The 13,097-nt window shown below is 32.4% G+C and overlaps 1 protein-coding gene across 1 annotated transcript; it reads left to right on the top strand.

Annotated features, from left to right (window-relative positions):
* Window positions 1-969: 969 nt before the first annotated feature.
* On the top strand, window positions 970-8,726 carry LOC112293621 (origin of replication complex subunit 3). Its single transcript, XM_024543271.3, has 18 exons — window positions 970-1,004; window positions 1,134-1,392; window positions 1,514-1,723; window positions 2,217-2,421; window positions 2,624-2,793; window positions 3,072-3,202; window positions 3,365-3,638; window positions 3,941-4,015; window positions 4,418-4,494; window positions 4,877-4,970; window positions 5,488-5,663; window positions 5,875-5,944; window positions 6,240-6,922; window positions 7,085-7,174; window positions 7,413-7,488; window positions 7,682-7,806; window positions 8,039-8,194; window positions 8,390-8,726. Exons 1-18 carry the CDS (start codon window positions 970-972, stop codon window positions 8,490-8,492), a joined length of 3,009 nt encoding a protein of 1,002 aa, XP_024399039.3. The 3' UTR covers window positions 8,493-8,726.
* Window positions 8,727-13,097: the final 4,371 nt, after the last annotated feature.

Genomic DNA, 13,097 nt, shown 5'->3' with positions numbered 1-13,097 from the left:
TTACTTTTATTTTCAGAAATTATTTTGATATTATTTAAATTGATAATTGTAATTTTTTTAAGTATTTTAAAAGTACCATATTTTATATGTTGATAAATTCTAAGTGCATTTTTAATTCCAAAGGAAATAAAAATTTATTCAAAAGTTATTTAATTTATATAAATTTATATATTTTAAATTTAATTAATTTTTTCAGAAAATATTAAATTAACTATAAAAAATATTTTTCTATCTTTAATTACTCTAATATTCTTAGATTAAAATAATAACTTCTATTAAAAATATTTTAAAACATATTTATTTTTGTACATATCTATGGTGTTATATATACACATACATATATAGCATGTTTACTTTTTAATCACAAAAGAATGGCCAATATAAAACCAATGAGCCCATATTTTTACTTAAGTTTCATCTTATTTTCTTGTGTTGAAAACATGAGATTGTAAGAAACATTAACACAAGTAAATAAAGAGTTAAGAATATTGTTCTACAGAAATTCTCAAAGTTTCAAAATTTATTTTATGAAAAGAAATTAAGCTTTCTGGCAAAGCCTGTTGACAACTTGAAGTAAGAAATTGAATAATACTCTCTTTAAACCATTTATTGTACATATATTTGTATACAAATATACATACACACCAACATAAGTATAATAATTCATTTTTAAGTTAGAAAAGGTATCAAGTTGGAATTTTTTGGAACACTTCAAATTTTTAGGTTTCTCTACAAATTTATTTATTACATTTAGTTTTTTCAATGCTTAAATGTTTTTTTTGATGGATTATTATGTTGGTATTGTTGCCACTCTATGTATTTTAATATTCTTGCATCACTTACTCCTATTTACTTGGTTTTTTTTATTACGTTTATAATTTACACTAATATTAAAATTTTATAATATTTTATTTTATTTTTTGAAAAATTTATGAGATATTCAATTTCTAAATGAATATTTAAGTTTGTATGGACAAATTTCTCTCCTGGCGCCAAAACTCGAGGTGCTCGACGCACGTCGTCCGTTGTCGTTCATTATTGTTCCTCATCGGTTGTATCCGTTCGTTGTCGTTCGTCGTCGTTCGTTGGTGAACCTTGGAACTTCGTCCACTGTGTCGCGCAACGATTCGCAGTGTTGTTGTTGCACGCACTGACTACAATCGAGCAAACCATTCTCAGAATGCTCGTCATCTGCCATCTTCGAAGGAGAGACAGCGAAGATGCATGAGCACGAAATGCAGCTTCCTCGATCGATTGCCTGCAGTGTGTTCATTCTGCTGGTTGTATGATATTGCGTTGGCAACGCTTCGAAGTACCGTCTCAATGGCTGCCACTGCCTCCGTTTCCGGCTTCCTTGACCCCTCAGACCCCGACGACGATTCTCTTGAGCAGGTGCTGCTCCTTTCTTCTTCTTCTTCTTCTTCTTATTTTTTCTTTTTCTTGTGCGGAATCGATGAATTTTCCTTTCCTTTCTCTTGAGCCTTCTCACGCATCTGCACTGTACTCCGTCCAGGTCTGCCACATCTTGCACTCTGCCCCGGACCCTAGTCCTACTCCTCGCAAACACGGTCGCCCCCCGCGCTCCCTCGCTGATGTTGTTGTTGCCGACGCCACCCACGCCAATACTCTGCCACCTTGCCTCCGTGACGAACCTTCTCTCTGTGGCGTTTGGCGGAAGCATGCGTTTGATGTTGTCTGGGGGAGGTTGGAGACTCTCATTCAGGTCCGTCCCACTTACCTTATCTATCACAATCTTGAACCTCCTCTCCTCATCCCGTACTTCGGTACTTGCAATGCCAGCTTACATCACTTTGATTTGTTCATTAATGGGTGATATTGCAGAGTGTTTTCTGAATAGATTTTATGATCCAAGAGTTTATTTGTAGGTCTCGAAATCCTTTCACGTTTCTAATCTTTAATTCGTTCCCCAAAATCTCCCTGCTGTGTCTAATGTTTCAATTTGCTGGGGAGCTTTGGTGAGTTGGCCGGGCACTCGCACTACTAATTTCGTCTTCATGCCGTAGGTTACCAATTAGCATATAGTTAGTTGGCCATTCTTCTCCAGTTGTTTAATTCAGTACTATCGGGTGCGATAATTGTTTCAAAACAATTGTCTGCCTGACGTTGGTAATCAGAACACTATGAACATACGATTCATTTACGACATCAGTTGCGCCAGTCGATGACTCATATGTACTCTTTATCTTCTTGTACAGGCTACTCTTGATGAATATAACGATGCTAGCTTCAAAGAAATCAGTCAGTGGATACGCAATCGTCAATTCTATGATGCTCAACAGCAATTGTATAGGTGTGCCCGTGTTGCACCCATTGATGATCATCAGCCACATACGTCCACATATGGTACTCATGTTGTAGGTTCTTTCAACAAGCAGCTTCACACGGCCTTGCTCTTTCTTGGTCAGTTTTACACTTCATTATTCTATACTTGCTTATTGTTATACCTGTCGGCACCCGTCTGATTGAACTGTCTGTCTAAATATTTGAGAAGTTGAGGGTCGTGATCATGTTGAATCTATGTATGATGTGATTCCTATCTTAAATTAATACGCATGAAACTTCTGGCCCCATCATCATTCCTGATTCCTCACGTCTGATTTAGGTGGTGCTGATTCATCCGATCATCAAGCTACATTTGACGGACTGTCAATGCATCTGAAATCGCAGAATTTTCATGTGGCTCGTCTTGTTGCTTCTGATTTCCCGAGCAAGTGTCAGATTGCTGTACCTCTCTATAGCTTACTGCGGCAATTCTTGCAGATCCAGCCCGAGGTGAGTACAGCTTCATGTTTACCTTGATTGAGCTTTGAGTTTAACAGAAGTTTCTTTGGTTGGATTTTATAAAGGTCGCTATCAAGCTGCATAGTACGGGTTAGAACTACTACTTTTCATATTATACCAGCGTGTACTTTTTTCACTTCTCCTCTGTGCACTAACAAAGCTCTTTTGCTCCAATCTATTTGGCTAGAGGTTCAAGACCTGTTCAAGATCTTGACCTTGTTTAGATGAATCTCTTCAATGAATATTTTTTCATTATCTTGATGTTTCAGACAGCAGATATGGAGATACTTGCCGCTTGGTATTCTGAAGCAAGGAACCGCGGTCGTCCTGTGGTTGTTATGGTGGAACATATGGAACGCTGCAGTATAACAGCACTTGGAGAACTCGTAGTATTGCTAAGGTATCTCGTATGTCAATGGATGAGTGACATTCTCTCTGAAAGCTCTAGCGTTGAAACATACATTAAGGATGGTGTAGTTTTGCTGCGTGAAAACTAAAAACTGAACAGCAATAGACTACTCTGCCGTCCTTTTTTTTTTTGACTAGGTCGTTCTCTATGCAGCGAATGGTCAGCAGAGATCCCAATTGTCCTCATTCTGGGCGTTGCGACGACTGCTGATGTCTTGCAAAGATTTCTCCCATCCAATGCAGTATCGCGACTAGTACCATGTGGTTTCACCTTAAAGTCTCCTCTTGAGAGGCTGGAGTCTGTCTTGAGAGCAGTGCTGGTAGATTCATTTAGTGCTTTTGAAATCAGCCACGCAGTTGTCAAACATATGCACATGCATTTCTTAAGGCATGACCTTACTGTTGCATCCTTTATAATGTCTATTAAGGTAAGGCATCTTATTGTTGAATGAAAAAGTTATTTACACTTTTTATGTTTTCAGTATCATATTCCGTTGTACCAGCAGTTGTCGGTCAGTTGCTGATTTGATATGCTGATTAATTTCAGGAGAGTCACGTTAAATTTCGACAGTTATTTTGGGCGGGTTGAATGTAAATCTAGAGAATACTCTATTCCTTTAGAAATTTGGGCACATATTCGTGCTTGAGTCTTTTGCCGTAACTTAAGCCATGCTGCGTTACGGGGTTGCAACTGATGCGTTCTACTTGTTTTACATGTGGGGAAATGTAGGTAGCGTGCATGGAGCATTTCTGCAGTGAACCTTTGAGTTTCTTGAGTGAGTGGCTTTTGAAAAGCTCGTCTCAGGTGCTTCATTCAGCATATCCTTTCAACGAGCTACACTTAGATGACAGGGCAGAACGGATCCCTTTGGGATAATCTGCTATTTAGAACTCCGTTTAACTGCAATGTATTTAATTTTTTTCCCTGCATATTGCATCCGTTATTGATCTTGACATGCGGCTATTATGCTTGTGACGTCCTTTCATGTTCTCCATCGTATACTAAGTTTCAGGAAGATAATTGAGGATGGCATGCCAATTTAGACAGTCCCGTCTATTTCAGATAGTTCAGATAGTTCAGCTAGAGACATCGAGAAATTTATTCACTATTTGAGATTCGTGTGTTCTTTTTTTCCCCAAGAGCCGATGTTAAACAAGTCAGTGGGACTTTTTCTCTGCTAAGTCGTGTCAATTTGATGTGGTGCAGGTTGACTTTGAAAAGCAATGTGCTGCCTTACCAGTTGAATTACTAAATTATGCAGCAAAGCTTTCATCTGTTGAAAGGTCTGTTATAATTAAAGCTCTCCAAATACTGAGACGCTTTTGGCTAATTGATTTTCGGTTCCACTCTCATCACATAGCGCATTGAATGTTGTAGACCATATGTTACAATCAGCGTCTGAGATATTACCTGCATATATATTTGGCCTTTTCGTCTTGTCTTGTTGATAGCCAGTGACTGTGCGCATTGGAAATATCCCCTGGCCAAGTAGGTTGTGATAGACACCAGTTACGGTGGTTAAGTTATAACTGTACTTTAGTGCTCCTTGGTACCTATTCAGATGTAAGGTAGTTTCATTCTCCAGTAATATTTATCATCAATAGATCTACATTTGTTGGTGACGCAAGCTTAAGAGCTAACTAATCGACGTTTTTGGCTTTTCAGTTCTGATACAGGGATTGAAAATGTGAGGAAGCAGATTGCAAGCAGTCTCTGGCTCGTTAAAGAGCAGAAGCAGCTCTGGAGCGTTGCTTTCCTAGTAAGTGCTTTATTGCGATGAAAGTTTATATGCGTTTGAGGTTGTGATCTATGTCATCTTCGGACTTGATCTGGTATTGTCATCTTTTCCTACATTAAGAGATTGCTGTTTTCACAATGGTCTAATAGTCTGTTTCATGAAACTTTGGTTTTCCCATCCTCCCGCCAGTAGTTCTTTTTTCTTTTTCTTTTTTTTTTTCTTTTTTTTTTTGTTGTCGTCTTAGTGTGTAGAAATTGTCGGAGATTTCATTCTTAGTTGCTAGTTCATAATGGACATCCATAACGAAGCAATTCTTCAAGTATCTGGTTTACGTTTTAGACTCTTCGACCTTTGTGCAAGAATTATGCTTTGTACAGGACTTTGCATTTATATGGAAACAAATTGTAATTTCGTATGCAGTTACAGTTAGGATGCTTCTCAAAGTCAGCCGTGATACTGAGTAAACGGATACTGTTTCTCCAAGTTCGTTTGGCTGATCAATCTCATTATTTTTCATCGTTGTGTGTTGCATTTTCAGTGCGTATTGGAAGTGGGGAAGCAGCTAGGTGTTGGATTTTTAGATCTTTTCTGCCAAGCCCTATGTCCTTCTCCATCAGCAGGGAGACATTTGAAGTTTGCGGAGTTGAATAATGTGCAACAGCTGAGCACTCCTTCTCTCAGCACTGAATGGCATGGTCTTTTCACTAAGCTAAGGTAGTATTGATTTCTTGAATATTAAAACTAACGACTTGATTTTCTTTAGTTTGATATATATACTCAACATCATATACTTTTGTCTCGAGTAATTTCAGCAAGTAACAATTTTTTTGCTGCAGACGTGTTCTACAAAAACTTTCAGTACGTAAAATTGATTCTTAGCTTTTGTAATTTTTAATGTTCAGTTTATAAGCTGCTTGATTTGCAGGGAGCAGACGCCTTCGGTTCTTAAAAACATATTGGAAGAATGGAAGAAGATTACTTCAACGATCAATGAGGTATCAAATGTGTATGCTATTCTTGGCTTTTCCTTAATTGTAAAGTTTGAGTTGGTTCTTGAATATCATTTATAATAAAAAATTAATGATACACCAAGTTCTCATGAAAGACATAGAGAAGTCAAAATGAAGGACTTTTATACTCATTCTCCAGTCTTTTGGTAACATTCCACTTCCTGTTCAAGCGGAGACTTTTATAATTACTGCCATATTACATATCTGACCATTGCTTTAAATTTCTTAAAACTTTCCATTATTATCTATTTCTTACGATTAAAATCCTCGTAATTTTCAGCTTCATGCAGAAGTCTGCAGAGTGTACGTCAAGTTTTCGAATGGGGATAGCCTAAATCTTTCAAGTCCTCCCAACCGTTCAATTTCTGGCAGAATTGAAATGGCCTCTGCTCCAATGAGTTCTAGTGGTTCAGGTCTTCCTGATACAATGAAGAGTTCTCTTGTACGACCATTATCTGGAGCCTTCTTGGAGCAAACCTCACCAGCGGGTTTACATTCTGCCCCTATGGAATGTTCACCAGAAGGTGGTAAAATGGCTTCTTCACCGGGATCAGTTACCCCATCCAAGAGGTCAGGCACTTCGTGTCTCAACGAAAGCCCACGTCGAACGTCAAGCAGGTTGACGCCAACAAAGAAGCTACCTTCCAACTCATGCCTACCGGAGAGTCCTAGAAGTCCCGCAGGCAAACCTCCAAAATCTCCAATCAAGGCAACAGGTCTACCAATCAATGCCCATGAAAGTCCCAGGCGTCCCAGCACGCGAAGCTTAGCTTTTGATGGAAATGTTTCTTCAGTAGTTGGTGACAGAGAGAGCCCAAGAAAAACTCTCAACTCTCCTTCAAAGATCTCCTTAGACGTAAGGGAAAGTCCGCGAAAGAAGCTTTCGATGTCTCCAAAAAAGAAAACTACTGATTCTGAAGGCCAGCAAAGTCAGCAAGCAATGAGCCGTTCCGACCTTCGAAGGTACATAAGATTACTGTTAACAGAGTGCTATTCTGCAATGATCCTCTGGGAATATTGCGGTGCCCTTAAAATGACATACTAGGTTTTTATGCAATTTTTTTTGTTGTAAACATGCGACGTCACCTACTTCTCTTGGTATAACTTGAATTCCATCACTTTCAGAATGGCATCTCAGAATTCAGGCGTGGGTGCAAAGGTCGGGGGTTACCCCTCAAATGAGTTGGTAGCTGACCTGTTTCAACATATCATCCTGTGCGTACGCTTGCTTATGGCCCTTTCTGCTTCAGCTTCCTTCCTGGTTGAGTCTTATTTTATTTGTTTCAGTCAGTGCACTTAAAGTATGTACCATTATTTCGATGTGTCATTATAATTAATTGCCTTCCAAATTACAGTGTATTGCTTATGTAATCGCTTTTTTAATGTAGAGGATGAAGTAAATGATTTTATGCAGTTATCGTTGGACTCATGTGCAGTAGTGTTAATATTGCAGTCAATATATGGTACCAACAGAGTCTTTGCCGTTTCATGAAATTATCTGCTTTAAAAACGTGTCCTCGTTGCAGCAGGTTATTACCTCAACTTTACTCTAAATTTGGGAGGATACTGGCATGCTTCAGACCATTTGTTGAAGGAGATGAAATGTTTGCAGATACATTTAGTGGTCCATCCAAACAATGTTGTTTCCTTAGGTTTCGGATCTTAGATTCAATAACCAGACCTTTTAGAACATGATGTAAATGTTGATTTGTTGTATTTCAGGAAATGACTGGAGCAACTCGTCAGAAGGTGCAACTGGACTTGTTGGGATCACAGCTGCGTTTGCAATGTGATTGCTGTCATAGTGACGGTTCCTTGTCAAACTCAATGCACGACACAAGTCTTGCGTAAGTTCTTTCAGAACTTGAATGATTCATTTTTGGTCCCTCAACTAGTTCACTAGTATATTTAACATTGTTCATAAATGACAAGCTAGGAGTAAAACAAGTCAATCCTCGTACTTCTGCTTGTTTCAGTGTTCAACCGGAAAACGTGTTGTAAATATGCTGCTGATTATTGACATAATGACAATAAATTTCTTGTTGATTGAGCAGTTTAAAACGTTCTCCTCTTTTGTAGATTCCATCTTACTCAGGAACACAATGAGCTGATCAACGTGCACGATTGGTACCAATCTTTCTCAAGCGTCTGTTGTCCGGCAAAAGCCGCTTCAGGGAGAGGGAAAGGGAAGAAGGGGAAAACAGATGGCTCTGAAGTTGACGCAGTTACTATACAGTATCCTTGCACCACAGTGGAGTTAGTTGAGCTCACCTGTACTCTGTGTATCTGTATTCATTGTGTTTCACTGTAAAATATGTACCGATTTAATTTAGATATCTTTTGTCTGTTTGTGTACATTGTCTCCTAATGACTAGGTATCCATTTCCATGAAGGAACTAGAATGAAATTGTTCCTTAACTTCAATCACAGAGCCCGCTTTGCGAGGGCAGCAACAGAGCTTCAAATTGCTGGACTGCTACGCATGCCAAAGAAGGGGCGCCCAGATTTTGCGCAAAGAATTTGTCTTAGTTGATTATTTGATTTAACGTGCACTTGAGCAAGGTTGATTTCAATGATGAAAGTAAAATAGATTACTACTTGATTAGGTTCTCGAAATTAGAGGGCGATTTTGATATTTGTTTATTGATACTAGCAATTCGGATTTTGAAGTTTCCGGTCATTGGCGATGGAGCAGTGCAAGTGTTAATAGAATTGGCTTTAAATAACTTTAATTTTGAATTCAGGAAAGCATCGTTTTGTTGATCAAGATTATCTTTTGCCAAGATATTCAATGAAAACAACTTTTCGGTAAGTAAAAAATATTATTTGATTTTGTAATGTAAGTTATATTATAATATCTATTAAAATCACAAGTTAAAGACTGATAAGCGGACTTCTTAAATTGTATTAATAATGTAAGCTTTTTAATGAACAGATTTAATTATTTTATTTTTTAATTTATTTATTGATGTACAAAATGCTTGAAAGCAAGTAACAAATCAATCTTAAGCTATACTTTAAATCTTGCTTGTATATTTTTTATTTTTTATTCACATTCAATTATACCTTTTAACTTTATTAGGTTGATAAATTTTAACCACAAAAATAGAATTGCAATAAAATTAACCTTATAAATCTAGAATTTATGGCACTTATTTTATCCCTCAAAGAGGTTTTGCAAAATTGCCTCAAAATAATAATAATCAAACAATAACAAATACCAAATCTTTTAAAAGTTTAAATACAAATAGTTATAAGTTTTTATACAATCAAATTTAAGTAATGGTTAATGTGTATATATATATATACATTCTATCACTATCTTATTTAAGATATAATAAAGAAATAAGATTATGGCTTAGTTAAGACTATAGATTTTTATTCTTGCTATTTAGAGATAATTTTGTAAAACTCAAATAAGTATTTTATATGTAATATTAAATAAAATCACCAAACAATAATTACTTAATATTACTAAAATAAAACTTAAAATTTATTAAATAAGAACAAGAATTGAATATAATTCTATAAGATAAAATTACTTTGTTTAAAATTTATATATTTTTTAAATGTAACTTTTAAATATAGTCTTTAGATATTATAGACCAAAAATCTACTATACAATAATAAAGAATAAAAGTCTTTCAAACATGTATACCTTTGGAATTTGTAAAAGTGATCATATGAAAGTATTTCTAGTAACTTGGTACAATTTCTATTGTATTGTATTTTAAAAAGAGAAACAGAATAAATATAGATTACTTATTTTTTATTTATTTTATTTTTTCATGAATCTTCTTTAAAATAATATTTTAAAGATTAGAATGTACAATAAGAAGATGACATAATTTATACATTGTGTCAAACCTTATGCCTTTTAGAGAAGAATGAACTAAATACAAATCAAAGTAGAACAAGTCATTAAGGATAGAAATAAAAGACTAAAAATAGAAGAAAAAAATAATAGAGACATTAATTACACTCTATTAAACTAAGTAACCACATTTCATAATATCTTTATTAAGTAAGTATCTAATTACAATATTTTTATAAATTATAAGAGATCTTTGTTTAATAATATTATTTAAAAAATTAGAGTAGAAAAGATGGAAGAATTATATAAACAAATTACTTCATAATCTACATAATAATTTTCTATTTTTTTTGGAGGTAAATCACCATTAAAACATAAATTACTATATATACTAAATTTCTTGTTACTTATCTATATTCTAATAAAAAATTAGAATTTATGAGACATGATATACTTATAAGATCGGTATATAGCAAAAAAAACTATAAAATAACTAAAGAATAACTAAATGATGACCACAACATAAATACTTATAATACAAATATCTTTGGATTTATGTAATATTAATTTATATTATAGCAAAGCCTCTAATTAATACTAGAATCTAATTTTAATTAAAAATATTATAATTAAATAAATCCACTTATTCTATTTAATTAGAGTAATATTTTAAAATATTATTATTCCTTTAAATCTTGTTTATATAAGATAAAGCAATATTAATCCTTTATGCTTTAAAATGACTAATCTAAGAAATTAATATTGAAATAAACATCTTAATAAAGATGTCACTTTGGATATATTTGACAAATCACAATAGCATTTAATTTTCAAAAGTATAGAAATTTATTACATTAATTTAATAATATATTGGAACTTAAGAAAAATTAGTAAATTTTAATAAAAAAATGCTAAGAGATTATAATATAAACTAAAAAAATTGTCCATAAGCTATTCTAATAAGCATATAGAAAACATATTTGGACATAGATGAAGAAAAGGTCTCAATAATTAAGTAATTATTTATTTAAAAAATTCACTAAATTAATCATATTATTAGTATAAATTTCCCTAATGGATGCAAAAATCTCAATTTTGATGTCATAATAAGAAAAAACCTGAAATTTTAACAATGAAAACAGCCTCTTACTATTCTAATACGAAGACATTTTTTACAAGAATAAACTACTTCTCCTTCAAGGAAGACAATACAATTACTACAATGTTATTTGGTGCTAGGAAACAAATTCTCTTCTTTGTTCAATTCTTATCAAATAAAGATAAATATTATTTTTTATATTATTAAAGGTTTTAATAACTTATAATTTTTAAAAATATTTTAGATACTTACAAAAATCACAACAAAGACGTGACATTATAATGTTACAAACAAATTAGTTGGCAAAAAAAATAAAAATACAAGAGATTTGAATAGAAAATTATTGCTTGAAGCATAATTGTATATATATAAAATAACACCATAATAAGTTTACCATTCTAATAGGATTGGAATTGAAAGGATATAAATGTGGATTTTATTGTATATTAAGCATTTTATAAAATATTAAAAAAATCTATAAAAGAAATGAAGATTATATATTATCTTTACAGAAGTAATGTTTTTACAAAAAAATAATATTACTATTCTACTAGTAATTACTATAAGAAGTATTAATTTTAGATTTTTTTATACTAGCAACTAATTGTATATAAAATGCTATAGATTATTAAATGAGATAAGAATATAATATCAAAGAAGAAAAGATAAAACCTTTAAATGCAAGTTTATCTTAACTAGAGAAGAATAAGACATGTTTAATGTGTTTACAATAAGGTCCAACTTGAAGATCTTTTTATTTACATCAATAATCTCAAATTCTCTTGGCACAATAAAAAAAAATGGAATGAGATTCTTACTTAGTTAAATAGATTTACATGAGAAAAGATGCATTTTCAAGAAAAAAATATAATAGATTAAAAACTATTAGCAACATTGCTTTTTTGGATTACCTTCTAAAATATTTATCAATCCAACTCTTTAACAATAAAAATAATAATATTTTTTCTAAAATATCTATAATTTTAAAATATGATTTTGGAATATTAGAATAAATTTCATAAAATTATATTAGTACTAGTAAAAACATATTTTAAAAAAATATACCTATGTTATTTTATTAAAATTTATATATAGTATTGTAAAAATAAAGTATTTTGTGTTACAAAAAAAATTAAAAAAGAAAAGTTAGTAGAGTTTATTTATAATTGCAAGATTATCTAAAATTATTATGTTTTAATAAAAAGATAAAAGAAACTATAACAAGACTCAATTCTATAGCAAACAAAAAAAATTAAAGAAGATGTCCAAGGTCTATGATTTAACTGTAAAAAACTTAGAGATTTTGGCACAAAGAAGTTTTTTTCTGTAGTAAAAAGAACACGTCACACATGAAAATACTAAAAATTATCGAAAACACAACTATATGCCAGAAGTAATTAGACTCATTAGAGTCTATATATGAGAAATTTTACTGAATCATGTATGCTTAATCTCCATCATTTGCATAAAACATTAAAGAATTGTTCTAAAGAATTTAGTAAATAAAAAAATAAGTTCAAAATTTTTAAAAAATTAAAATTCAACATTAACATTTTTGAAATAATAAAAGTCTTCTTTGAAAATGTAGAATTTGTTCTTAATATCAATATTAATCCTACTCCTAGATTTCTAATCTGTAGAATAGTAAGGCATGGTTCTTCTCTAGTTTGATATTTATTTTTTGTTTTAGAAAAAAAACATATGTATTAAAGAGGCAATCAAGGTTGAAATCATTGAAGGCATTTAAGATTAACATAGTTGGTGTCTTACAAAAACATTTCTTTACAGGTAGATCGAACATTCATTAGGCCAAATATTTAGCACATTATTAGAATAAAATAAATCATTACACCTTACTGGATTGATGGCTATAGAAAGACCCAGACAAAAAATATATATATATATATATATATATGTCAAAGTCAACAAATGGCTGAATATTTCTTTTGGCCTATACATAATGTAAATTTGGTTACTTATGCAATATAAGATTTAATCCTATTTATTGGTATGTCATACTTAATAATATCTTGCTACTATTATTTGACTAATTTTCATTTATTTGGATTAGTTATAGAAAAAAATTCCAAAACAAAATAATATATCTTAAATAAAATTAAACAGATTCTAAACAACCAACAAAAGAATAGAAATTAGATTTTTTTTGTTAATTAGGTAACACAATAAAAATCCTAAACAACAATTTTATCATGCGCATACCAAAA

This window comes from Physcomitrium patens, chromosome 16 (genome assembly GCF_059467195.1).
Source record: "Physcomitrium patens ecotype Gransden chromosome 16, ASM5946719v1, whole genome shotgun sequence".
In the NCBI taxonomy this organism is placed as follows: domain Eukaryota; kingdom Viridiplantae; phylum Streptophyta; class Bryopsida; order Funariales; family Funariaceae; genus Physcomitrium; species Physcomitrium patens.
The sequence above is the reverse complement of the archived record's forward strand: the minus strand, read 5'-3'. Positions and strand labels throughout refer to the sequence as shown.

Coding starts and splice junctions, on each gene's coding strand:
- LOC112293621 (XM_024543271.3), top strand. CDS start 970: ATGGACAAATTTCTCTCCTGGCGCCAAAACTCGAG. Junction 1,393..1,513: donor ACGACGATTCTCTTGAGCAG/GTGCTGCTCCTT, acceptor TACTCCGTCCAG/GTCTGCCACATCTTGCACTC. Junction 4,971..5,487: donor TCTGGAGCGTTGCTTTCCTA/GTAAGTGCTTTA, acceptor TTGCATTTTCAG/TGCGTATTGGAAGTGGGGAA.